The 25,943-nt window shown below is 36.1% G+C and overlaps 1 protein-coding gene and 1 pseudogene across 8 annotated transcripts in view; both read right to left on the bottom strand.

The window, feature by feature from the left end:
• Nucleotides 1–466: 466 nt before the first annotated feature.
• The window catches only part of CSPP1 (centrosome and spindle pole associated protein 1), a 66,697-nt gene continuing 41,220 nt past the window's right edge, over nt 467–25,943 (bottom strand). For 4 of the 8 annotated variants that reach the window (XM_058174303.1, XM_058174300.1, XM_058174301.1 and 1 more), the window contains 10 exons: nt 24,365–24,469; nt 23,265–23,325; nt 23,022–23,148; nt 21,772–21,914; nt 20,825–20,959; nt 19,654–19,709; nt 8,759–8,825; nt 7,098–7,201; nt 6,653–6,803; nt 467–1,615 (listed from right to left, as the gene is read on the bottom strand). In XM_058174303.1, coding sequence (XP_058030286.1) covers nt 1,389–1,615; nt 6,653–6,803; nt 7,098–7,201; nt 8,759–8,825; nt 19,654–19,709; nt 20,825–20,959; nt 21,772–21,914; nt 23,022–23,148; nt 23,265–23,325; nt 24,365–24,469 — 1,176 coding nt within the window. In that variant the 3' untranslated portion in view covers nt 467–1,388. Of the gene's footprint in view, nt 3,335–6,652; nt 6,804–7,097; nt 7,202–8,758; nt 8,826–19,653; nt 19,710–20,824; nt 20,960–21,771; nt 21,915–23,021; nt 23,149–23,264; nt 23,326–24,364; nt 24,470–25,943 lie in introns of all 8 variants that reach the window. The other 4 variants (XR_009154055.1, XM_058174307.1, XM_058174304.1 and 1 more) reach the window with 4 other exon arrangements.
• Nucleotides 14,232–19,627, bottom strand: LOC131193900 (uncharacterized; annotated as a pseudogene).

Below are 25,943 nucleotides of genomic sequence, written 5' to 3' on the forward strand. Positions count from 1 at the left end.
TCTTTTCTTTTTGCTCTAGGCAGTTGAGGACAGGAGATAAACTTACAGTGAAGTACCAAAGGTGCTTTTTCAAGAGGCAACTGGACTTTGTGGTTTTTCTTTAAAGATGTTTTGCTTCTCATCCAAGAAGCTTCTTCAGCTCTGAAGTATTATGAAGTACTTTTTGTACTCAAATGAGAGACTCAATAATCCCTCCGTATTTGGAGGGGAAAGGGTTAGTAACCAAATGACGTTGCCAATGACTGACATTACAAATTACTGTATTTTGCTATTATAGTTTCTGTTCGCCTGTATATGTGCCTAAAAGCAATTGTGTTTTTTTTGTTACAATTAAATGTAGGATAAAGGAGAACTATATAAACTAGAACTAATAAAGGAGAACTACATCCAGGTGAAGGACAAGGAAAAAGTTATATTTAGGTGATCAGAAAATTCTTCAAAGGTATCTTTTTCTATCCATCCAGCCTCCTAGATTTATAGTTGGGAAACTGTTGGAAAAGAGTCCATTTTAATTGTATATTACACATACTATTAAATATTAAATGGTATGTGTAATATACTGTAAACATCTTGCAGTTACACGAAAAGGAGCTTGTATTGATCAAGCCCTGCAGCTTTGCCTTCACCCAGTAACATTTGTATTTTTTTTCCTTCCAAATAAATGTGAAGGGGCTAACAAATCAACAAATTTGTACTAGACTTAATACAGTTCAGTCAGAATTTAGTTCCATAATGAAATTCAATGAACATGCCATTTCTATTGTAATGAAAAAGAAGCATCATGAAGGAAACTCCAGAGCTTTAATTATTAAAGACAATTTATTCATTTCACAAAATATCCATCTTCACAAATACTTCATTAGAATCCTGATAAAAATATAAATTTTTGTCATCTTAAGTCATGAACATAAATACATTTATAGAATTCACTATTGACATCTGAACACACATATATACATATAAAACAACAATTTAGCATTTTAGAACAAATGATTGGATAAGATTTGTGGGCTAGAAGTAAAGCAGCAATGAATTTAAGTCCTGGATAGTCCCTAAACATCTATTACATGTCTCAGAACAATAAGCCACAGTATTTTATTTGATTACATTCAGATCATATTTCTCAATCTTGCAGAAGTCTGAGGTAATTTTTCAGAGAAAAATAATAATCAAATAATATTTTTGCCTCAGTACCTTTAATTGTACATTTTAGCTATACTCTGAAGCTGTTATGAAAATTTACTGTGGTAATATATTTCCAAATTTAGTGGTCATCAGTAATTATCAATAATTGAACAAAGTAGGCATTGTTTACACAATCAAGTATGAATATAAAAGTGCAATAGTGAAACTTTTGAAAGGCACAAACAGCTTTAACACAAGTTTATTTAGCCATGGGCAGTTGACAGCCCCTGCCAATTGAATGTAATGCTCTTCTCAGAAGTTGGTTTAGCTTGACTTGACTGTTCAGCCATGAGTCTTTTAAGTGTTTCTGATGTCCCAGGTCTAAGCCATGGCTCAGTTGCCACAGAATCAATTGAACTGGGTCTTCTGCCATCTCTAGGAAGTAATTCCTTCAGGATGTCATCACCATTCCCCAATGAAATGTCATCAGCTTGAGGAAAAACAAATAAACTTTAATATATGATAGTCATACTTGGTATCCTACCATATATTTCAATGACCAAATTATTCATTCTGAAGTATTACAGAGAACTTATGTGGAATAAAAATGCAGCAAGGTCAGCACAACTGTTGCTCAATCGGGGAACTTCAGATTTTTAATATTTCCTTATTCTGGAGTCACTGGTCAAATAACGTTATTTGGCAGAAGGATGGGAAATGGCGTTTCTAAGGTAAATATGTAGGTGATCAAAAGCAATTACATACTATGCCTTAAAACAGCACTGGAAGACCCAATTCCCCTTTTCACCATATTTCTTATATACACCTGTATGCAAAACTTTAGGCGCTCCTGGTCACGTAGGGACTTCATGATTAATTTGGAAGATTGTTTCAGGCTGACTTGCTGAAATAACCAATCTCTCTTCAGGTTTCAATTACTTGCTGACTGTGGTGAAGACTAAGAATTTTTTTTTGCCAGAATGGCCTGAAAATGAATCTGATGTACAAAACAGAAACCAGAAATCACCACAAATGACCTACTGACGTTTAGTTGACATTGGAGTCCCTGTCCATAGAAGAACATTGTTTATTCAACAATGGTTTTGCATGGGAGAGTTATCAAAACAATACTTTTCTTCAATCTCATCATAAAAGCCAACATCTCAGGTATGCAAAAGAAAACTTACAAATCTCCAATCTTTTGGAGTATAATACTTTGGATTATTGAGATAAAGTTTGAACTATTTGACTACAACAACATAAAAGACTTTTGGAAAAAAACCCGAGATGAAGCGTTTGTAGAAAAAAATACCTTGCCAACAAATATACAGGAGGCTCTATGATGTTCAGGGATTGTACAGCAGCCAAGGGTACAGGAAATATTTTATGCATGGAGGGAAGAATAGATTTATCTATATATAAAGGTATCTATATAAAACAAATTATTACTAATAAATTACTAAAAGTGTAAAATTTAAAGAAAATTAATCACAGGGGAAACTATTAAAATCTGCATATGCATCAAACAGTGGATACTTTTCCAGATAAATTCAGTCCTTTATAAAACAGAGGTGGAAGTTCTGAGCACCAATCTGTATAAGCGAAAGACAAGTATCACATGTGAGTATTTTTGGGCCTACAGTTTCATATCTAATTCATAAAGAGGTATGAATAAATTAATTTTAATCAAGCCAATCTTAACAATAAAGTCAAACTACAATAAAGATTCTTCTTGAAATTGCAGCTTCAGTAATTAATTATGTCAAATTTGAAAATAGGTCCAATCCAATATAGAGTCTTAGGAGGTTTTAAGGATTCCATACTATACAGAATTGCACCTAAGAGCAATATGTCTACACATCGTTGAGGTTCTAAAGAAAGAGTAATTTTCTTGATGTGCAGAAGCTGAGTGTTTGTTTTTTTTTAATGATGTGGAAAAATCAAATGTTTGAATAGCACATGGGAGCATTCACCAAAAAAAGCTGCTCTATGCACCCAGAAGAGCTTCTTTATGAACAGAAATCTTTTTTGGCATTTGCTGCATTGAGAAACTGGAATTCAAAAAGGATCTTCAAATATCTATGAGTCTATCTAAAAGATAACTAAAAAAAAAACTAAATTTGGCCACTTACTCACCCTGACTATCACATCCTTTCTACAAAGAAAATGTCAAAAATCAGTCCAGATTTTGGTGATGGAATATGCTAACCTATCAAGAAAGAATATATGATATTTGCAGAAAAATCTTTTTCAATACCTCATTAGTTTCTTTATGGTGATAGTACCCGCTATATAATGCTTCCTGGTGAAGGGAAATTTCAACACATTTGTAGACTGCATAAAGCGGGGTGGGGGTGGGGGTGGGGGTGGGGGTGGAGAAACCAAAATTATCTTGGAAGAATGATAAGCCTGAGTCAGAAAAATCCCGGATGAAATTTCAAATAAAGACATACAAATTTGACAAAAGTCAATTTGCATTCTGAATGGTGGAGGGCAGTCAGGAATAAGTTTTAAAGAATGAGTTAAGTCACGGTGTCCAACTCATCATGTCACATTGCTGTCACGCAACATATGACATTTTTTGCCTTCACTGAGCTGGGGTGGGTGGGGCCTGTGTGTGACCCTTCTGGCTCATGTGCCGCCAGTTTGACACCCCTGAGTTAAGTAGTTAATGCTATTTTTAATGTAATCAATGATAAATTCTTTATGAATCAGATGCATGCTGCAACAAAGGATTAAGATGATTTTGACTGCTTAATCACAGAATTCTAGTGAGAAATTCAATTTACAGTTCCACTAATGGTAGTTCAGGAAAGGAGGCAATTCCCCTACTTTCCTGAAGCCTCCTATATATACCCTTCATCACGGAAAATTATGTTAAGGAGATTTGAGAACTCTAGAGAGCAACAGAGAAGAGTTTCCTATTGTGCAAGTAGGCGTCAACTCAGATGACTTTGAATTTAACCCATTATTATTAAAAAAAACAAGCCATTTTTAAAATCCTGGAAAATAATAGTTCTACTGATTGTATGCATCCTATATATTCTGCATCATTAGTCTTTCTAATCCTCAAAACTTCAGATCGAATTTTACAACAGTGTATGGCTATCTCCATAGCAATTATTAACATTCATCAGAGCCAATTAGCTTTTCTCAAGCCAGCCAGCGAAGTAGTTCCAAAACTCTATTACTGCAGGCACTCTATGTAATGGAATGTTGAAATGTCCTTGGAAAACAGGAAGAGCCAAAGCCTACAATCTGATAAACAAAATTTGAGTCTGAAGGAAGAGGGGTGGTGAAAGCATCTCAGAAGGACACTACCTGCTTTTGGGGAGAATAACAATGAACACAGGTAGGGTTTCTTTCATGCTTGCAAGATTGATGTCAGCTTTGCAACATAGTCGAGACAAGAAGCACAGCCAGGAGTACTAGATCTGTCTTTATTATCAATAGCAATAGCACTTAAACTTATAGTATATACAACTCAGCATATTGTCCCAAACAATCTGGGTCCTCATTTTACTGACCTTGAAAAGATGGATGGCTGAGTCAACCCTGAGCTGGTCAAAATCAAACTCCTGGCTGTGGGCAGAGTTAGCCTGCAATACCGCATTTTAACCACTGTGCAACTATGGTGGTGGAAGTAGTATTACAGTATTACAAGGTTATTACAGGATTACATTAACCGAATCTAGCAAGTTTGGAAGTACTCCTTGTTTTCTTCACTTTTAGGCTCCCAAAAACTAGGGACAGTTTTGCCACTCTTGTTCCTTTGCACTCAAATTTTATCAGTCCGTTGTATAGACTGCAGCTCTTCCCTCGCTCTCAAAGTGATTCCCACATACCCTTACATCCTGTTCTTCTCCCCGATCCTTGTCCTTTCCTTTTTTTTATTTGTGACCTTATTGTAAAAACAAAAGCAAACAGCCCTGGGCCAGATCATAAGTATCTGAGAAACCAAGTATGAGTCAGCTAAGGTTGGCAGTCTGACATCTATAATCTCAAATTGAAAAATTGAAAGTAAGGGCTACAAAGCTGAAGAAAAGATACTCATGGAAACCCCTCCACATAATACCACAGCAGAGGTTATACTCAAGTTCTGTGTGGAAATATTATCAGAACATGGACTAAATGTGGACTGCATCCAAATCTGAGCATCAGACTTTGAGCTGGTTAAAATTAAAATATATGACTGGCATAAAAAACAAGGCATACAAGAACAAAATTCATGGGATTGGGTATCTCTTGCCTCAAGAAGAAAAGGATTGAAGGAAAACATGGTGGTACTACTCTTCATAGCACTTAAATATCTTTTGCATAAGACCTGAAATATTTGTGTATGATGACCTAGTGGTGAAGATTCAATCTAATAAGATTAAATTAAGGAAAATATATTTCAGATGATGACTATTAAGAAATTTCTTAAAAGTAAAAGCAAGCTGGCAATGAAATCAATTACTGGGATAGGCTCTCCCTCACTAGAAGCCTCTATCTTTAAATTACCTTCATAAAACTGACTTAAAGACCTCTTAAAACTTAGTAAATCTGTCTGTGATATAACTATAGGGCTACATTCAAATGAATCCAACAAGGTGAGAGAAGGCTACAACTAACTTGTTGCCTCAGCTGATCTGCAGCTACCTCCTGATTTTTTCTGCTTTAGTCTTTTCTTCTTTTAATTACAAAGCTACAAAGAAAATCCAGAGCAATTATCCCCCACCACTCCATTTTAAATGTTAGTGTACTTGCATATGTTAAAAATCTGAATGTGGGAAGGAAGAGTAATGACAGTGCAGTGCAGTGCAGCACTCGTCTTCTGTGCAGTAGTTTAGACTTGGTGGCATATTAGCCATATATGCTGGGTGTGCAGCATATATGCAATACTTTGCCCTTGGCTAGCCTTTCCCATCCAATGGGTACCAACTGTGCAGGTCATCTTCCAGGAATACATAGCTAGATTCTAGTTTCTCAGCAATTTCTGAGAATCTTGAAAAATGAGCTGCAAACATCTGAAAGCTATCAAGTTTGGGAAAAGTTACTCTAGGTAAGTTTGCTCACACTGTATCAATCAGTTCTTCCAAATCTAACAAAATGTTTAATTCTTCAATAATTTCTGTCCTAAAGGTAAGGTCCTAAAGGTAAAAGGTAAAGGTTTCCCTTGCACATATGTACTAGTCATTCCCGAATCTAGGGGGTGGTGTTCATCTCTGTTTTAAAGATGAAGAGCCAGCGCTGTCTGAAGACATCTCCGTGATCATGTGGCTGGCATGATTAAATGCCAAAGGCGCACGGAATGCTGTTCCCTTCCCACCAAGGTGGTCCCTATTTTTCTACTTGCATTTTTTACGTGCTTTCGAACTGCTAGGTTGGCAGAAGCTGGGACAAGTAACGGGAACTCACCCTGTTATGCACTAGGGATTTGAACCGCTGAACTGCCAACCTTTCGATTGACAAGCTCAGCGTCTTAGCCACTTAGCCACCGCATCCCTTTTTAATTTCTGTTCTAAGATTCAATAAAAAATCATACCTATATGAACAGCATTCTTATGTAGTTCATTTAATCTTTGCAGCCTCTCTTCATTTCTGGCTTTTAATTGATCTATATTGAGACTAGAATTCGAGTGGAGAGAGCTGTTGTCCAACTGTGGTGGTGGAGTCACCCTATGAAAACCATCATCCTGAAGATACAGAGAGTTATGATTGAATCATTATGAAATGCTTGTCAAGTCAATATTACTGGAATTGCCAAAATAACCACATATTCAGATCAAAACTTTGCATATCACACAGAAACATATGAGAGAGAGAAAGAGAGAGAGAGAGAGAGATGGAGGGAGGGAGGGAGGGAGGGAGGGAGAGAGGGAGAAAGAGAGAATTTAATTGAATAAGATTTGTTAAAATAAACAGATGGTAGAATTTGACTTCAGTAAGTGCAAAGCTTCAATGGGGAAAAAACCAATAAATTCCTTTACCTTCTTCTCTCTCCTTCTTTCTCTTGCTGATACAGGGGGTGAAGGAGTTATATTCATATTGTAGTTATGCTCTTCTAAAATTGGATAAGTTTCACCATCCGTATCTAGGAGAAGCAAGTGTCAAAATATAAATTCATAACTGGCTTTTTAAGCAAATCCAGTATTCAAATTGCAAAGCTAGTTTCTGAACTATATTAGTTAACTGTAAACAAGTAACCCTCAACCTTTGACCATTCATTTAGTGACCATTCAAAGTTGTAATGGCACTGAAATAAGTGATTTGTGACCATTTTTCACACGACCATTTCAGCATCCCCATGCTCATGTGATCAAACTTTGGATGCTTGGCAACTGGTTCATATTTAGGATGGTTGCAGTGTCCTAAGGTCCTGTGGTCACCTTTTGCGACCTTTTGACAAGCAAAATCAATGAGGAAGCCAGATTCACTTAACAGCAGCAGTGATTCCCTTAACAACTGTGGCAAGAAAGGTCATAAAATGGGGCAAAACTCACTTAACAACTGTCCTACTTACCAATAGAAATGTTGGGTTTTGTGGTCATAAGTTGAGGGCTATTGTATTATGGAAAAACTAGACCAAAAGGTTTCCAGTAACTTCATTCATTGAAGAGCTGTGATTTAGAACAGGTGTCCCCAACCTTTTCGACCTCAGGGACCACTAAATTCATAATTTTAAATCCCGTGGACCACTAATATGATCTGCCTAAGGACCGGCTGGGTGGGCGTGGCTAGGTGGTCATGTGACTGGGTGGGTGTGGCCAACTCGATGTCACTCACTACTCGCCCCTCCCCTCCTGGCCACTCCTCACTTCCCCACCCAAGCAGTTGTTGGAGCTAAGCAGCCACCATGACAAAGAGTTGGCAAAACAGCTCTGTTTAAATTGGATCTGACCAAGAAGGAGGCTCAGTAAAAGCACCTCATTGAGGACTACGAGCATAGGCTTTCCAAGCAGAGGGAAGACCTGTGGGAGTGCAAGGCCAGGTACCGGCGCCTGGAGGCTCAGTGGGCTGAGATGGTCAGTCAGTTCCATGCCATGATGCTGTCCAACTGGAACAAGGTCCTCAGGCTCTTTGCCACCAGCGGCGCTTCCCTCCAGCCTTCGCCCAAAGCCCCTCAACAGGAGGGGAGGAAATTCCAATTCGGAATTTCTGGCCCCTCCGACCCATACAAAAAGACCCCAAAGGGGGAGACTCTCTGCAGCAACACAAACGTTCACTGCACATATCCAGCCCAGGGACCGTAGTTTGAGGACCCCTGATTTAGTGCAATATAAAAAATGCAAATAATTTTTCTGCGGACCACCAAAATTTTCTAGCGGACCACCAGTGGTCCACGGACCACCAGTTGGTGACTGCTGATTCAGAAGATGCTTCAACACATTACATTCAAACTGCTATCACTGTATTTCTGAATAATAGAAAACTATTAAATGTATCTATAGAAACCCAGAAAACTGAAATAGCTGAAAATCTTGATTTTATTCCTACAAATATAGGATGATATATGCCTTTCAAACAAACCATAAATATTAGCTATAACTAAAATGCTGCATAAACCTGAAAGGAATGCAGCATACATACAAAATAGCTCTTCTTGATAAGTAATCTGCCAAATATAGAAATACTAAAAAGATAAATTCACCAATAAAAGCACTCTCAGATTCCAGGAGTGAGGTTTTCATAAATCCATCTGAGTCTGCATCTCTAATCTAAAAATGAAAAGCAACAGAAAACTCAAGTTAAATCAACAGTCTATTTTGTTTAACATTTTTCTATTATTCCTATTTGTTCCTACAACAGCCTTTCAATATATTAAGTCAAGATCCAGTAATCTGGATCTTGACTTAATATATTACTGAATAAATGTAATGTAGTACTGAAAAGTTACTTTTTAAAAAGCAAGCCACAGTTTCATTTCCATATATCTTTCATTCTGCACGTATATAATCTATATATAACCTAAGTATTCATCCAGAATAAATTTTATTAAATGAAGGAATAAAATAAAGTCCCAATGAATCACAGCAAAGATGTATTTATCTAGTCCAATCAACAAGATGCCTCTAAGTAGCCACAAGCAGGGTGGAAGTGCGATAGAATCTGTTCATGTTCAAGGAGGAAAAACCCTAATAGTGAGAGTAATTAATAACTATCCACTACTACTAGCCACTATTCATGTACCTCTTTTAAAGGATTAATTTACCTAATCACTTGCCTAATTGGCAGCTATCATGTTTTGTAATAAATTTCAATTTAACTACAAATAGTTAAAGAACTACTTCCTTTTCATTACCATTCTAGGTACACACAACACTCAAATACAGCATAGCAAGAAAGATTTATATCTGATTTCTCTAATATTATAATTTAATCTTTTTCTTGTTTTTTAAATATATGTTTTATTCGTACATTTTTCTTTAAAAACATAAAATATTCCATGTCTATCTGAACAGTGTGTTGTCTGGGCATAATTAATTTGAGTAAAGGTACAACATTAACTATAATCATACTAGTAATCTTAATAAACGTATAATATTAATCATAAAATAATAAAACAATTAGTTTGTCCATCTTACAATATTTTCAATACAATTTTTTGTTATCTCTTTGAATTCTTTTTATTTATTTATTTATTTATTTATTATTCATATTTGTATACCGCCCTATCTCCCGAAGGACTCAGGGCGGTTCACAGGCATATAAAACATTTATATACAAATTAAAATAATCATTAAAAAATTTATTCTAATGCCCAGTTATTAAAAATAGAAATATAAATATTAAAACCAATTTAAAACCCCTATAAATTTAAAATCTAAGCCAGTCCTGCACAGATGAATAAATGTGTCTTAAGCTTGCGATGGAAGGTTCGGAGGTCCGGAAGTTGACGGAGTCCTGGGGGGAGTTTGTTCCAGAGGGTGGGAGCCCCCACAGAGAAGGCCCTTCCCCTGGGCGTCGCCAGACGACACTGCCTAGCTGACGGCACCCTGAGGAGTCCCTCTCTGTGAGAGCGCACGGGTCGGTGAGAGGTATTTGGTAGCAGTAGGCGGTCCCGTAAATAACCCGGCCCTATGCCATGGAGCGTTTTGAAGGTGGTTACCAAAACCTTGAAGCGCACCCGGAAGGCCACAGGTAGCCAGTGCAGCCTGCGCAGGATTGGTGTCATACGGGAGCCACGAGGGGCTCCCTCTATAACCCGCGCAGCCGCATTCTGAACTAACTGCAGCCTCGGATGCCCTTCAAGGAGCCCCATGTAGAGAGCATTGCAGTAATCCAGGCGAGGCGTCACGAGGCGTGGTGACCGTGCATAGGGCATCCCGGTCTAGAAAGGGGCGCAACTGGCGCACCAGGCGAACCTGGTAAAAAGCTCTCCTGGAGACGGCCGTCAAATGATCTTCAAAAGACAGCCGTTCATCCAGGAGGACGCCCAAGTTGCGCACCCCTTCCATCGGGGCCAATGTCTCGCCCCCAACAGTCAGCCGAGGACTCAGCTGACTGTACCGTGATGCCGGCATCCACAGCCACTCTGTCTTTGAGGGATTGTGCTTGAGCCTGTTTTTCCCCATCCAGACCCGTACGGCCTCAAGCACCGGGACAACACTTGATAGCCGTTGGGGTGGCCGGTGTGGAAAAGTACAGCTGGGTGTCATCAGCGTACAGCTGGTACCTCACACGAAGCCACTGATGATCTCACCCAGCGGCTTCATATAGATGTTGAACAGAAGGCGAGAGGATCGACCCCTGCAGCACCCCACAAGTGAGGCGCCTCGGAGCCGACCTCTGCCCCCCTGTCAACACCGTCTGCGACCGATCGGAGAGATAGGAGGAGAACCACCGATAAACGGTGCCTCCCACTCCCAATCCCCCCAACTGGCGCAGCAGGATACCATGATCGATGGTATCGAAAGCCGCTGAGAGGTCTAATAGGACCAGGGCAGAGGAGCATCCCCTATCCCTGGCCCTCCAGAGACCATCCACCAACGCGACCAAAGCCGTCTCAGTGCTGTAACCGGGCCGGAAGCCGGACTGGAACGGGTCTAGATAGACAGTTTCATCCAGGTGTAAGGGAAGCTGATATGCCACCATACTCTCTACAACCTTCGCCACAAAGCGAAGGTTGGAGACCGGACGATAATTACTTAAAACAGCCGGGTCCAGGGAAGGCTTCTTGAGGAGGGGTCTCACCACCGCCTCTTTCAAGGCGGCCGGGAAGACTCCCTCCACCAAGGAAGCGCTCGTAATTGACTGAATCGTAAATTCTAACATCTGTTTTTGTTGGTTAACCATTGATAAAATATATCCCATATTAAAAAATATTCTGTTTCTTCCTTTTCTTTTATCTTAAGTGTCAATCTATCCATCTCAGCACATTCTAATATTTTTATTACACTTTCATCTGTCAGGACTTCTTCATTTTTCCATTGTTGTGCAAATACTATTCTTGCTGCTGTTACTACATGCAAAATTAAATATGTATTCCTTTTATTATACTGTTCTGACAGAATCCCCAGCAGAAATATTTCTGGTTTCAAATCTATGTGTTGTTTTATCATTTTTTCTAACCAAGTATGTATTTTAGTCCAATATTTTATTGCTTTTGGGCATGTCCATCACATATGAACCTGGAATCTGATTACACTTCCAACATTTAGCTGATAAGCTTTCAAACATCTTTGCTAACCTCGCTGGTGGTAAATGCCTTCTATAAAACATTTTGTATAGATTTTCCTTATAGGCCGTTGACATCGTTAATTTACAGTTTCTATCCCACAATTTCTGCCATTTGTTTAGTTCTATTGAGTAATCAAAGTTTTTAGCCCAGTTTATCATTGTTTCTTTCACTTGCTCTTCTTCTATTTTAATACTCAGTAACTAGCTATAAAAAATTTAATTAATTTTTCATCTGTCCCTAGTCTAGTTCTGTTGGTTCTTTATAGAAACCGTACATTTCTGCATCTTTCTCATATGTTGATTGTATTTGCACATATGGCCACCATGCTAGATCAATCCCTTGATTAATCAGTTCTTGTTTGGATTTAAGTTCCCTTTTATCATTCAAAATGTCCTTATACCTTACAATTGTTTCCATATTAATCACATTCGGATGAATCAGTGCCTGCATTGTGGAGAACCAGACTGGTATTTTTATATAGTGTCATTCTTTATTTTCCCCCCATACTAACAGTAGTGCATTTCTAACAAGGTGCCTCTGAAAATATCCATGTATTTTATTTTTCCCGTACCATAAAAAGGCATGCCACCCCAATTGGAGATCATGTCCCTCCAAAGTCAATAGTCTTTTATGCCACAAGTTTACCCATTCTTTCACCCAGACAAGTACAGAAGCCTGGTAATATAGCTCCCAGTCTGATAAGCCAAGGCCCCCTTTCAGTTTAGTATCTTGTAGCAGTTTCAGTCTTACTCCTGCTTTTTTCCCTTGCCAAATATATTTTAGTATCATTTTGTTTAGTTCTTCAAAAAAACTTTTTTCTAATTGTATCGGAATTGTTTGAAATAAGAATAAAAGTCTCAGCAAAATGTTCATTTTTATTGGAGCTATTCTTCCTATCAATGATAGCTGCAGGTTTTTCCATTTCTCCAAATCTAATTTAATTTGTTGTAATAGTTTCATACAATTATCTTCTTTTATAATTGTGCATCTTGCTCTTAGCTAAATCCTAAGTATTTAATTTTCTTAACTATTTGAATATCTATCTTTTCTACCAACTCTTTTTTTTTGTTTCACTGTGACATTTTTAACTAGTATTTTAGTTTTCTCTTTATTCATTTTCAATCCTGTAACTTCACCGTACTCTGCTATTATTTTTATTAACTTGGGTCCAGACTCTTGTGTTTCTTCTAAGATAAATATCAGATCATCTGCAAATGCCTCTAACTTATATTCTTCTGTTTTTACTTCCATTCCTTTTATTTCTGAGTCTTGTCTAATGTTTCTATTAAGTACTTCCAATGTTAATATAAATAATAGAGGGGACAACGGACATCCTTGTCTTGTGCCGTTTCTTATGTTAAAGTTTGTGGTCACATCCTATTGACCATTACTTTTGCAGTTTGCTTGGAATATATTGCCTCAATCATGTTAACAAATTTCTCCCCAAAGTCCATATATTTTAATTGTAATAACATAAATTGCCAATTTACATTATCAAATGCTTTCTGTGCATCTAAGAATATCAATGCCATTTGTTTAGTTCTATTGAGTAATCAAAGTTTTTAGCCCAGTTTATCATTGTTTCTTTCACTTGCTCTTCTTCTATTTTAATACTCAGTAACTAGCTATAAAAAATTTAATTAATTTTTCATCTGTCCCTAGTCTAGTTCTGTTGGTTCTTTATAGAAACCGTACATTTCTGCATCTTTCTCATATGTTGATTGTATTTGCACATATGGCCACCATGCTAGATCAATCCCTTGATTAATCAGTTCTTGTTTGGATTTAAGTTCCCTTTTATCATTCAAAATGTCCTTATACCTTACAATTGTTTCCATATTAATCACATTCGGATGAATCAGTGCCTGCATTGTGGAGAACCAGACTGGTATTTTTATATAGTGTCATTCTTTATTTTCCCCCCATACTAACAGTAGTGCATTTCTAACAAGGTGCCTCTGAAAATATCCATGTATTTTATTTTTCCCGTACCATAAAAAGGCATGCCACCCCAATTGGAGATCATGTCCCTCCAAAGTCAATAGTCTTTTATGCCACAAGTTTACCCATTCTTTCACCCAGACAAGTACAGAAGCCTGGTAATATAGCTCCCAGTCTGATAAGCCAAGGCCCCCTTTCAGTTTAGTATCTTGTAGCAGTTTCAGTCTTACTCCTGCTTTTTTCCCTTGCCAAATATATTTTAGTATCATTTTGTTTAGTTCTTCAAAAAAACTTTTTTCTAATTGTATCGGAATTGTTTGAAATAAGAATAAAAGTCTCAGCAAAATGTTCATTTTATTGAGCTATTCTTCCTATCAATGCTAGCTGCAGGTTTTTCCATTTCTCCAAATCTAATTTAATTTGTTGTAATAGTTTCATACAATTATCTTCTTTTATAATTGTGCATCTTGCTCTTAGCTAAATCCTAAGTATTTAATTTTCTTAACTATTTGAATATCTATCTTTTCTACCAACTCTTTTTTTTTGTTTCACTGTGACATTTTTAACTAGTATTTTAGTTTTCTCTTTATTCATTTTCAATCCTGTAACTTCACCGTACTCTGCTATTATTTTTATTAACTTGGGTCCAGACTCTTGTGTTTCTTCTAAGATAAATATCAGATCATCTGCAAATGCCTCTAACTTATATTCTTCTGTTTTTACTTCCATTCCTTTTATTTCTGAGTCTTGTCTAATGTTTCTATTAAGTACTTCCAATGTTAATATAAATAATAGAGGGGACAACGGACATCCTTGTCTTGTGCCGTTTCTTATGTTAAAGTTTGTGGTCACATCCTATTGACCATTACTTTTGCAGTTTGCTTGGAATATATTATCTCAATCGTGTTAACAAATTTCTCCCCAAAGTCCATATATTTTAATTGTAATAACATAAATTGCCAATTTACATTACCAAATGCTTTCTGTGCATCTAAGAATATCAATGTCATTTGTTTTTCTGGATGCATTTCATAGTACCTAATTTGCCTTTTAGGTAAAAATCCATTCTGGTCTGAATATATAAATTCATTCAGGAATCTTTTTAATTTTTCTGCAATTATTGAGGCATATATTTCGTAGTCTGCATTTAATAGTGATATTGGCCTATAATTTTTATCTGCCTTAAATCTGATTCTTCTTTCAGTATAAGGGCTATATTTGCTTCTATCCATGTATTTGGAATTTTGGCCTCTAACAGTACTTCATTATAAATGTCCAACATTGGCAAACCCAAAGTATCTTGTAAACATTTATAAAGGTCTGCTGGTAATCCATCTGGTCCTGGTGTTTTATTATTTTTTGTCTTTTGATCACCTCTGTTCCATCATTGTTATCTTTTTATTTAACATAACCTTTACTATTTCTAGTAATCTGGGTAATTCAGCTTTCTCCAAATATTGTTTTATTTTTTCTTCTGACACTTGCTCTTGATTATAGTTTTTCATAGGAATTCTGGATTATTTTCTTTTTTAGTTTCATTTTGATAGTGAAGGATTCCCTTTTCATCTAGCAAGTGATGTATCAATTTCTTCTCTTTCTCCTTTTTCAATTTATATGCTAACCATCTTCCTGGTTTATTGGCATTTTCAAAGTAATTTTGTTTTGCTCTTTTAATCTTTTGTGCTAGTTCTTCTGTTTCCATTAAATTGAGTTTATGTTTTATCAGTCCCATTTGTTTTGTTTTTTTTATTTCTTTTTTGCGGTTCTTTCTATAACTCTGTTTCCAGTCTTTTGTGTTCTTCTGCTAATCTCTTTTGTGTTTGCCTCTTTTCCTTATTTTTTTTTACTGTATAGGTGATCACTAATCTCCAGATATATGCTTTTGCTGTATCCCATACATTTTGTAATGAAGTCTCGTCTTTTTTATTCTGAAAAAGAAGTCTATTTCTTTCTCCATTATTTGTATAAACTCTTTATCATTTAATATGGCTTGATTAAACATCAATCTCATTTTTTTCCTTTGACCTTTCCATTTTATTTTCATTGGGTTGTGATCTGCCTATACATTTGTTTCAATTTCTATCTCCTGTACATTTCTTCTTAATTTTGGTGTCATCCATATCATATCTATTCTCGACCATCCACAATTGCATTGAAGTCCCCTAACACACTAATATTTTTATAATCCATTTCAGTTATTTTCATGTGGAGTTGTTTATAAAATTCTTCTTGCTTATTATTTGGTGCATATATTGCTATCAAAAGTACTTATTTTTGGTTTATTAGTACGTCTATCATCAAAATTGTCCCTTCTTCATCTGTGTATATTTGCTTAGCGTTTATTATTTCCTTTATATATAAGACCACCCCCCTTTTCTTTTGTTCTGCTAGTGAAAAGTATACTTTTTGAATATGAACTTCTTGGAGACAGGTTAAGTAAAGTTTTAATTTTTGTAGTTTTATTAAAGTTTTTTTCCTTTTCATAGTGTATTCAATCCATTTATGTTGTTTGATAGCATTTGTATTTCTTCTTCCACCTTCTCACATGTATATACGTCCTATTGTCCTAGCTGATCTTATTTCTCTCTGTTCCTTTGCTTTTGCTCCTTCTCGTTCTGCTTGTTCTGTTTTCTCGGACTCGCTTTCTTCCTGTGATATAGTCTTTTCCGCATTTGCTAGTTTTCTTTGTCTTTTGCGTTCTCCTTCCTCTCCCCTTCTCTGTTCTTCAGTAGTTTCAAAGTGACATTCATAAAATTCGTATGCTTTATCTAATGAGTCCAATCTATATCTTTTTTCATTCCAAGTTACCAAAATTCTCTCTGGTGTCAGCCATCTAAAATTTACATTGTATTTAATCAGCTATCTGTCAAGAATTGATATTGTCTTCTTAGGTTTCTTACTCACCTTGGCACTTGCTTCAACACCCCAATTTCTTTGCCTTTATATTGCAGAGGTTCATCTCTCACTTTTTTAAGTATTTCAACTCTTATCATCTTCTTGATAAATCTGACATGAACTTCTCTTGGGAGATTATGTCTTCTTGCATAGGTTGTGTGTATTCTGAATATTTCATCAATTTCTACTTGCATTTCCTGCTTTGTAATTTGTAAGGCATTTGCCAGCAATTCTATCATTATATCAGATAGGTCTTCTCCTTTTCCCTCTTCTATGTTTTGGAATCTCAAGAAGTAAACGGCCTTTTCCATTTGCAACGAAATCACATTTTCCTCCAATTCTTTATTTTCCTGTGTAAACCTTTGATTCATTTCCTCCATTTTTTTCTCAGTTTGTTCTGATTTTTCCTCTATTACCTGAATCCTTTGTTCATTTTTTTCTATCATATGTTGGGAATTCCCTATTTTTTCATGTACCGTTTCTTTTACCTCTCCCAACTCACTCTTCACCTCATTATAATTCTTCATTATCACCTCCTGTAAGGATTGGAACATTGTCATCACATCTTTTTGAACTGAATTTGATTTCTCTGCTTGTAACATGCTCTCTATCAAACTTTGACTTGATGGACTTGCTGCTACAGATGATACTGCAGATGATGGTGCAGATGCTGTTTTCTTTACTAACTTGCTTAAATTTGGATTGCTTGCCATTTCTGCTTGTATCTACTTATGTCTATTAACCAGGTTAAATGGGACCTTAGTTTAGTAAAATAATCCACAATAATTTCGTAGCCCCCGACCAACTTCTAACCCCCCTTTTTTAAACCAAGGAAAGGACACTCTTTTCTCTTCCTATTTCCACCTGTATCACAATCTTATATTTTTTATAATTGACCAGATCAGTCCAAAAATTTGTCATGTAATAGAGTGGAGTAATAATTATTTGCAAATAATTATTTTCTTTTCTTCTTCTTCTTCTCTCAATAATTAATATATGTAATCCACAAGGCCCATCAATACCTCAGACATTGCAACTCTCAGTTCACTCTTCAAAGTTCACAGCTGCTTCAAAGCTGCTTCCTTCTTCACTTAGTAGTAAATATTTGTAATCCACAAGGCCTACCAATTCCCCAAAACTTTATAAATCTCAATTCACTGTTGAGTATATTTATAATCCCAAGGTGTTGAAACGTGGAGAAACACAAAGCCCAGTTTGGAGTATCGAGCCAGTCCAAGAGCCAAAAACAAGAAGAAAAAAAAAGGGGGGGGGAAGAAAAATAAACAGGACAAAAATCATCCACTTGGTCTAAAAAAAAATCCAAGCTACTTCTCTTCTTCACTTTGCTAGCTCAATTTGTAACCCACAATCATTCAAAGCATAGTTCAAAGCCTTTCAATATTTTCACACTGTATCTCCAAATTTTCAAAGTAAGCAATCTGCAGGTACTATTTTGTTTCAAACTCCTTTCCAAAAATAACCATTCTAGTCACAACAGATTTCTTCTTTCCACTTGTAGTATCCTTTCCAACCATTAGGTGTTGTGCTTACTTAGTTTTCCATTTTTACTACAGTATTTAGTTTGAAGACAAAGAAAAAAAAACTTTTTAAAGTCTATCCAAACTTAATAACCATTAAATTAGTTCCAATTTTTAGTAAGAAAAAACAAAACAAAGAGAACCAGTCCAGCGTCTCCACAAGTTTTGACCCATGTCTCTTATTTTTTAAATGAAATCTGGATCTGTCAAAGTCTCAAAATCTTGGTTGCTGCTAAGCTTTGGGGAGTGGGCAATGAAACCCCCTGCCTCCTCCTTTTGAGTCACACTCTCCAAGAAAAGAAGTTCTTGGGGAAAATTCCTCCCAGAGAAAAAGAGAAAATCTCGCCCAGATCACTCATGCTGCTGCTCAGTCCTTCTCAGTCACTTCTTCCATGGGGCTGTCTCAGCTTGTTCTGGCTGTAATGGCTGTCTTCTTCTCCTGTCAGTTTGAGGGCTTCCTCCGGACCTGCGAGAGACTGCTTTCCTCCTTCTTGCAATCCCCTCTACTTTGTCACCTCTCCAGGTGACCTTTGACCCCTAGGGGGGCTCCTGACAGATAGCATTTGGTTGACTTAGCAGAGCCCTGCTAAGTCATTACTGTACCGCCACAATGTCCTGCCTGCCTCCATAATTTAATCTTTTTCTGTGTCTCCTTATTAAAAGTAAAATTTCATTTCAACTGAACTTAGTGTACTATGAATATCTCCCTTTGGTTTTCTTGGCAACAATATAGGAGTGGTCTTTCAGTGCCTTAATCCAAGATTTGAAAAAGTTTCAATAGTTGAAACTTGCCTAACAATTGATCTACTTCAGCCCATCGATCATTTTGGTTCTCCTTTGTGCAGCTTTTCCTGATCCACTATATTTATTTCAAAGTGAGATATCTTTAATTTTCTATGTGTCAGCTTATCTGATATTCACGCCTCCAGTTTGCAAAAAAATACAAAATAATGTCATCAATAATGATCAAATTCATTTTGATCAAACGTAAGACTTAAACATATCCAACTCTCACTACTGAGGAAATATTTTAAACTCTCTCTCAAACAGTTTTGAGAAATTGCTTTTACCCTTTAGAATACTGTTCCAAGTTTCAGCCTTCAAATTACAGAGAAATGTGTAATAATTACACAACTATTCAATACAGTTAATAAGCATTCATGATGTGAATCCCAGCCCACACTGACCTCACTGTTGCTTTTCAAAGGCAGTTTCCAGAAGCCTTTGAAAATTATATATGCAACCTATGATACCATCTTAACTTAGACAAATTAAATACCCATTAAAGAAGTCATAGAGAAAACTAGGTGGAACCTGCACAGAAAACCTCGAGCTATAATCCTCATATAAAAGAGTGAAATCTCTAATGAAAACTGAATATAAAAGGCAAAGGTTCAAGGAATATGAATTAGTATATGTACATAACTTCACAAAGTTATTATTTCTCATAAGGAATAAAAAAATGAGTAAGTTAATTGTATTGTTACTCACCAATCTTTTGTCTCTTGATCTAATGCTCGATACTGGCTCATCAAAATCTAGGGAACCTAATAAAGCAAATATATTGACAAGAAAAATAGAATTAAAAACCAAAGGACCCTGACAGTGTGTTCCATAACACAAGAATTGAGGAATGTAATAAACATTCAAAATCACACCAATAACAATAGAATTTTACTGAGAAATGGTAATGTTAATAATTATAATTACATGCAAATAAACAAAAATTGATAATGGAACAGGAATAAAGTAGAAAATTAAATATGTTATCACCAAATTCTGTAATTTATTAGATATTTATTGAAGAACTTACATACAAATAGGATTTTTCTTATGAATTCCCCAAAGTTTTGTGCAACCCTCTTCACTCAATTTATTTTTCCTTTTTAAATAAGTTCTTGATCAATATTCAGCCAATTTGCAAAACCCCCAAATATGGGTACTGTATTGTTAACATAATATTTTGTTTTGCGATGAAACAACTGTATTAATTTTTTATACTTTATGCTATACTATAACACAAGATCTAAAAACCCCAATTGAAGATTCCCTTATTGTTAATTTTGATACCCCAAAATCATTGCCAAGATGGAGACTTCCAGAAATCTGATTTAATAGAATTTGAATGCTGTAACTATGAGGAACAAGAATGCCAGACTTTGGCCCAATCGCAGGAGATAGAGATGTTCTGTAGAGAGGTAGGGGGAAACCCACAAGAATCAATGGCAGAAAAATACTGCAGCAATTAGCCAACTGATATGACAGAACTCAAAGCTAATAGCAATAGGTATCCACTCATCTTATATAAGATAATAAATCGTAAGAGATGACCAGACTGAACCCAAGGGAGGGGTCAAATAAGTCATCAGTCTTGAGTTCCTTCATGCCACAAGAGATCTAAGTCCAGCCCACCTTGAATTCCATTGACGCTTATCTGCGGCCAATTAGCTTTGACCATTAGTAGTTCAAATTCTCATACAGAGCATAAGCTTGCAATAAACTTTTATATTCATTTGAACTGCCTGCACTTCTGATTTTTCCATGCTTGACATAAATATTTATATTTGAGATATAAGTGGGTATGTGCAAAAACTAAAATAAAGATTGCAGAGCTAAATTAAAGCCATGAAAGACACACCTAGTTTGAGGAGCCCTAGCTTACCTTCTGCATTTCTCCTCATTTTTTTAAGTTTCTTTTTTTGCTCTCTTAGCAATGCTAGCTGCTGAATGTCCAGAGTATCATTATTGGTGGGAGGATCAGGATACAAATGTCTTGTTTCTACTCGTGTATCTGAATCTATAACATAAAATAAAGCATTTAGAAGTCTCATATCTTTTTCTTCAAACATACATAACTTGTTTAAATAATTCTCTGCCAAAGGTGATAACAGATTTGAACAGAAAAATTTGGCAAACTGGGAGGGGGACTAAATACAAATGATCTATATACTCAATGATTTTATTAAACAATTACTATTTGAGATAATTTGTCTTACCTCTTTATGTTCATTTTCAATTATTTTAAAAAGCAGAGGCTAAACTATGAGTTTTTGCGGGACTTCCCAAACCCTAGGTTAGTTTTTATTTTCCTCAAGTGGCTCCATTTTTTGGTGTGTTTGCCTCTTTTGCAAAGTTTGGAGATTTCTTGCTCTTATTTATAAGTAGTCCTGTTTGGACTACTTGTTTTTGATAATTGAAATAAATATTTCAGTTTGTTTTCCTTGTTCACTATTTCAGCCAGTCTATTCTATTCCTTTCCTTGATCCCAACACTACCCTTCTTTTTTCTTTGTCAACCATCAAGCAATATTCCATACTTACTGTAGTTCCAATTGGACTCTGCTGTTTTTTGTTCTTATCACATTGGATGGGAGTTATAAAAATATTTTATACTTTGCAAGTATAAAGCCAAGTTTCTATGTGTGCTGATCAATTTTCTCTGCATGTTATTACCATCATTTTAACTACATATAGAATAGCATTTAGAAAACTAAGAACACAATTCATGGGTTGTTGTTTTTTCACTGTGGCACACACATAAATGCTGAGAGATTGATTTTGGTGGTTGTTGCTTGGTTCTTTGACATCATTTCAGAGTTTGTCAACTAACCTTTATATTTAAGTTCATTAAATTCACGGATATTCTGTAGATTAATAGGATCAGCAATCTCCTTTGAAGATGGTCGCCTTACTGGAGCTTGCATGCGGAGTCTGGCCATTTCAAATACATCCAAATTCTGTTTATCTTTTTTCCTATGAAAATTACCAAGAGCATGCAAAAAGATAATCCAAATTTCAAAAATATACAAGTTCACTTAAAAGAAGTGAATTCTTCTGAAGAATTCAAGAGAAAATTTAGAATTAAACAGATGATAAAAATAGGTTTAAAACAAAATGAAAAAAATGTTCCAATTTTGTGAATTCTAGAAAGCCAATTAGAAAAGACATGGAGAAGCCAATTTTTACAATTTACTAATTACAAATACTACATGCAGTAACACCTGTGGCAATATGCATTGCCATGCATTATTTTTGGTTTTTGGTTATTTTAGGCAAAAAGTTTCCATTAAAGTTTAGTTACTAATGGTGGCTATAAATTAAAAACCAAAAATAATCTCCAAGATGAAAAAGTTAAATATATCAAGTATTTCATTAAATAAAGCAGCCAAGGATGAAACTGTTCGATTATAATACATCTTAGAAAAACTCAAATCTCCAACCTAAATACAAATGATTAACAATGAACTAAATTAAGCAATTGCTTAAATCCAGGAATGTCTACTTGAACCCACAACACAGTCATTGTATCAGTTAGCCCTCACTCTGACAATATGGGTTTGTTTGGTTGTTATTGTTTAAATATAAAGCAAAATTTCTTTAGATCATAGACAGTTTCGGAACCAGATTCATCACAGCCTTATCTGATATTCCACTATGGGGCAGCTCCAGAAGAAAGAAACTATAAAAAAATTTCCCTTTAATTTTATATAGAATGTATTTTAACAAAACATAGAAAACCAAAAGACCCAATACTGTCTTCAGATACTTTTTCATTCTAAAATGTTTAACTCCATACAAGTATCTTTACTGCTAATTAAAGCAGAGGCCCCAACCTCTGCGTTGTGGCCCAGTAGCAGGCCACGGCCTGTTTGGAATCGGGCCGTGGAAGTTGCAAGAGAACACACACGCACAGCTCCACTTGCATGAGCAGCGGGCAGGTGCACATGCACCTACCCATTGCTCACATGGAACCATCCCTTCTCCCCAACCCCAGATGGAAAGGTTAGGGCCTGCTGAATTAAAGTATTCATCCTTTCCCAAGAAGAAATGTGTATTTTATCAAATGATTTGTGAGATTACCCTTTCCCTGGCATTTCATCATCATCATCACTGTGTACTTTTAACAACTGCTCCTGTAGTCGTCGTTCTTCACTGCGGAGCTGCTTTCTCATCTCCGAAAGTTCATTTATTACATTCTTTTTTTCTTCTGCAAATTCAGTATAACAATAATTAGGTACAGAATGCCCAGTAGTCATTTTCCTTTAGAAATATTTAATCTGGTCATTAACACAACCAAAGTAAGAAGAGTTATAAATTTCTTACCATATGCACGTAATTGATTTCTTCTAGCTGGTACTGGCGGGGACTGAGCTCTGGGGACATCCTAGAAAAATAAATAAATTTACATGGCATCTATATAAAGAGAAATAGTTCACTTTTACTGGCTTTGATGTCATGCATTCTAAGGCCTGATTACATATAATACTAACAATATAACTCATGTTCAAGTAATTGTTAAATTAAATATTGAAGGTGGAAACTACAACCAGGGAAAAGAGATAGAATCCTTCCTTTCTCAATTACATTGTCAATAACCATAGTCACTCAATCTTTTCCATAATATTTAGTATTAAGAAAGAATAATCCATTGGTTTTAATAATAGATATTTCCTTAATTTTAAATGCTGCACAGGAAGGGTGTTCTTTTTTTTAAAAAAAATGTCCAGGTATATCATCAGGGACACGGTGGCTCAGTGGCTAAGACGCTGAGCTTGTTGATCAGAAGGTCGGCAGTTCAGTGGTTCGAATCCCTAGCACTGCGTAATGGAGTGAGCGCCCGTTACTTGTCCCAGCTTCTGCCAACCTAGCAGTTTGAAAGCAGGTAAAAAATGCAAGTAGAAAAATAGGGACCACTTTGGTGGGAAGGTAAAAGTGGTCCATGTGCCTTAGGTGTTTAGTCATGTCTGCCACATGACCACAGAGATGTCTTTGGACAGCGCTGGCTCTTCGGCTTTGAAACGGAGATGAGCACTGCCCCCTAGAGTTGGGAACGACTAGCACGCAAGTGGGGGGGGAACCTTTACCGTTATCTTATATCAGCTATCCTATCTGCCATTTTATTTTTAAAATAATGTGTAGAATTACACATTCTTAGAGCCTCTAAATCATGGAACATATGCTACAAGCTGAAGAAAGCAAAATTAGACTTAAAGTTGCCAGGTTTGGAAATTAGTGTTCTAAACTGTGACTAAGGTAATGTTAATAGAATTATTAAACATTACTAAGAAGAATAAATGTTGATATGCTCTTACCCCAAGTAACTTATGCTCTTACCCCAAGTAACTTACAATCTTTCAAGAACACAATTATGAAATACATTAAAAATAATTTCTGAATTACATCTGTATAATAATCAAACATACCTGCGTGTAATAAGACAAACGACTGTTCATCAGAAGTGTCCTTTCTTCTTTTACTAATGGTTTACTCTGAAGAGTTGGGATAAGAGGGGAAGGGTGTCTAGAAATCTGATAAACAACAAAATGGGCAGATGAAAATGTGCACTTCTGAAACTGACCTCAACAAATAGAATAGTTAAACCATCAATTAAAAGGTCATTATAATTTTCTTTTGAAGTAATGTTCTGATTTGGCTATATTTATTTTTAAAGTAAGAACAAGGGGAGTTTTGGAACATATTTATGAAAACTCATTGTCAAATAATATACATTTTTGGAAGCAAAAAACAATATTGACTGATGTTTGTATTCTATCTTGCTAATACAAATGGAAGTTCTAGTTTTGGATAAAGTGAATTCAACTGTATTTAAAAAATGTAACACTGTATTAAAAATTAGGAAGGAAGAGTGTGACAGAAATCCTGTTCGAGCATAAAACTCAATCAAGCTAAATACATTTATGTAGAGGTGGCAGAACCATATAATACTTTCCTGATGCTCTCAGCCCCCAAATTTTTCAGACTGTTGGTGTGTAACTCTGGTCATGTTAATTTGAACATGAACAGAACAATACAGAATTAGGACATAATATCATCAGAAACCTAACACTGCAAAATCTGTGTTCTCTTGAGACAACTCTTTCAGAAAGGGGCTTGTCCTGCTATCATTCTATTTTATATATACATTTTCCCAAAATAAATCTGTCTCACACTATGAAATGAAAACAATAACTGAAATTTAACATAAGTTAAGTCAATTATTATTTTTCTTAACACAAATGAGATGTAGTCTATAATACTAATAAAACTAATGGACATCACTATCCTTAGCTCTGAGCACGTAGGAAAAGGGGGGAAAGAGGAAGCAGAATTATAAATTGACATTTCTTTTCTGTTTTGCATCTATCTTGCAAATTTTGATCAATACATCAACAGTGGCTGTGTGGTATCCAATAATCTATTGCCCAAATCACTGGGAACAAATTCTCACTAAGAGAGAGACTTAAAAGTTCTCCCTGCCCTATTCTTTATCCATACAAAGTGCATTTGCGAAGTGTATATGTAAATCTGATGTTCAGTTAACACAGTATTGAAAGAAAAAAAAATGCTCTGATGTGACAACTACCAAACAGGACCTGGCCCATTATAGAACAAATTTCCATCAGTTATGCTGTGATCAGCACAACCAGGGGTGCTCCTGGTTGGGACCGGATCAGCTGATCCAGTAGCGATGGTGGCTGATGGTTCGGAGAACCAGTAAGAAAAATCCCTGTTCCCCTGCCCATGCCCACCTAATGCCCGGTCGCCCATTTCCCCGCTTGCTGCTTCTTTTAAAAAATGCTTTTAAAAGGTTAAAAAAAAGGCTCTGACGATCACAGTTGAGCCGCGTGATCATCAGAGCCTTTTTTTTTACTTTTAAAAGCATTTTTACAACCTATTCGGCAGGTAAAAAATGCCTTTAAAAGTAAAAAAAAAAGATCATGCACCATAGCTGATCACACAACCACCCCATGTGCTCTTCTACTTACCCCATGCCTCCTCTTG

Source organism: Ahaetulla prasina, chromosome 3 (assembly GCF_028640845.1).
Source record: "Ahaetulla prasina isolate Xishuangbanna chromosome 3, ASM2864084v1, whole genome shotgun sequence".
NCBI classification, from domain to species: domain Eukaryota; kingdom Metazoa; phylum Chordata; class Lepidosauria; order Squamata; family Colubridae; genus Ahaetulla; species Ahaetulla prasina.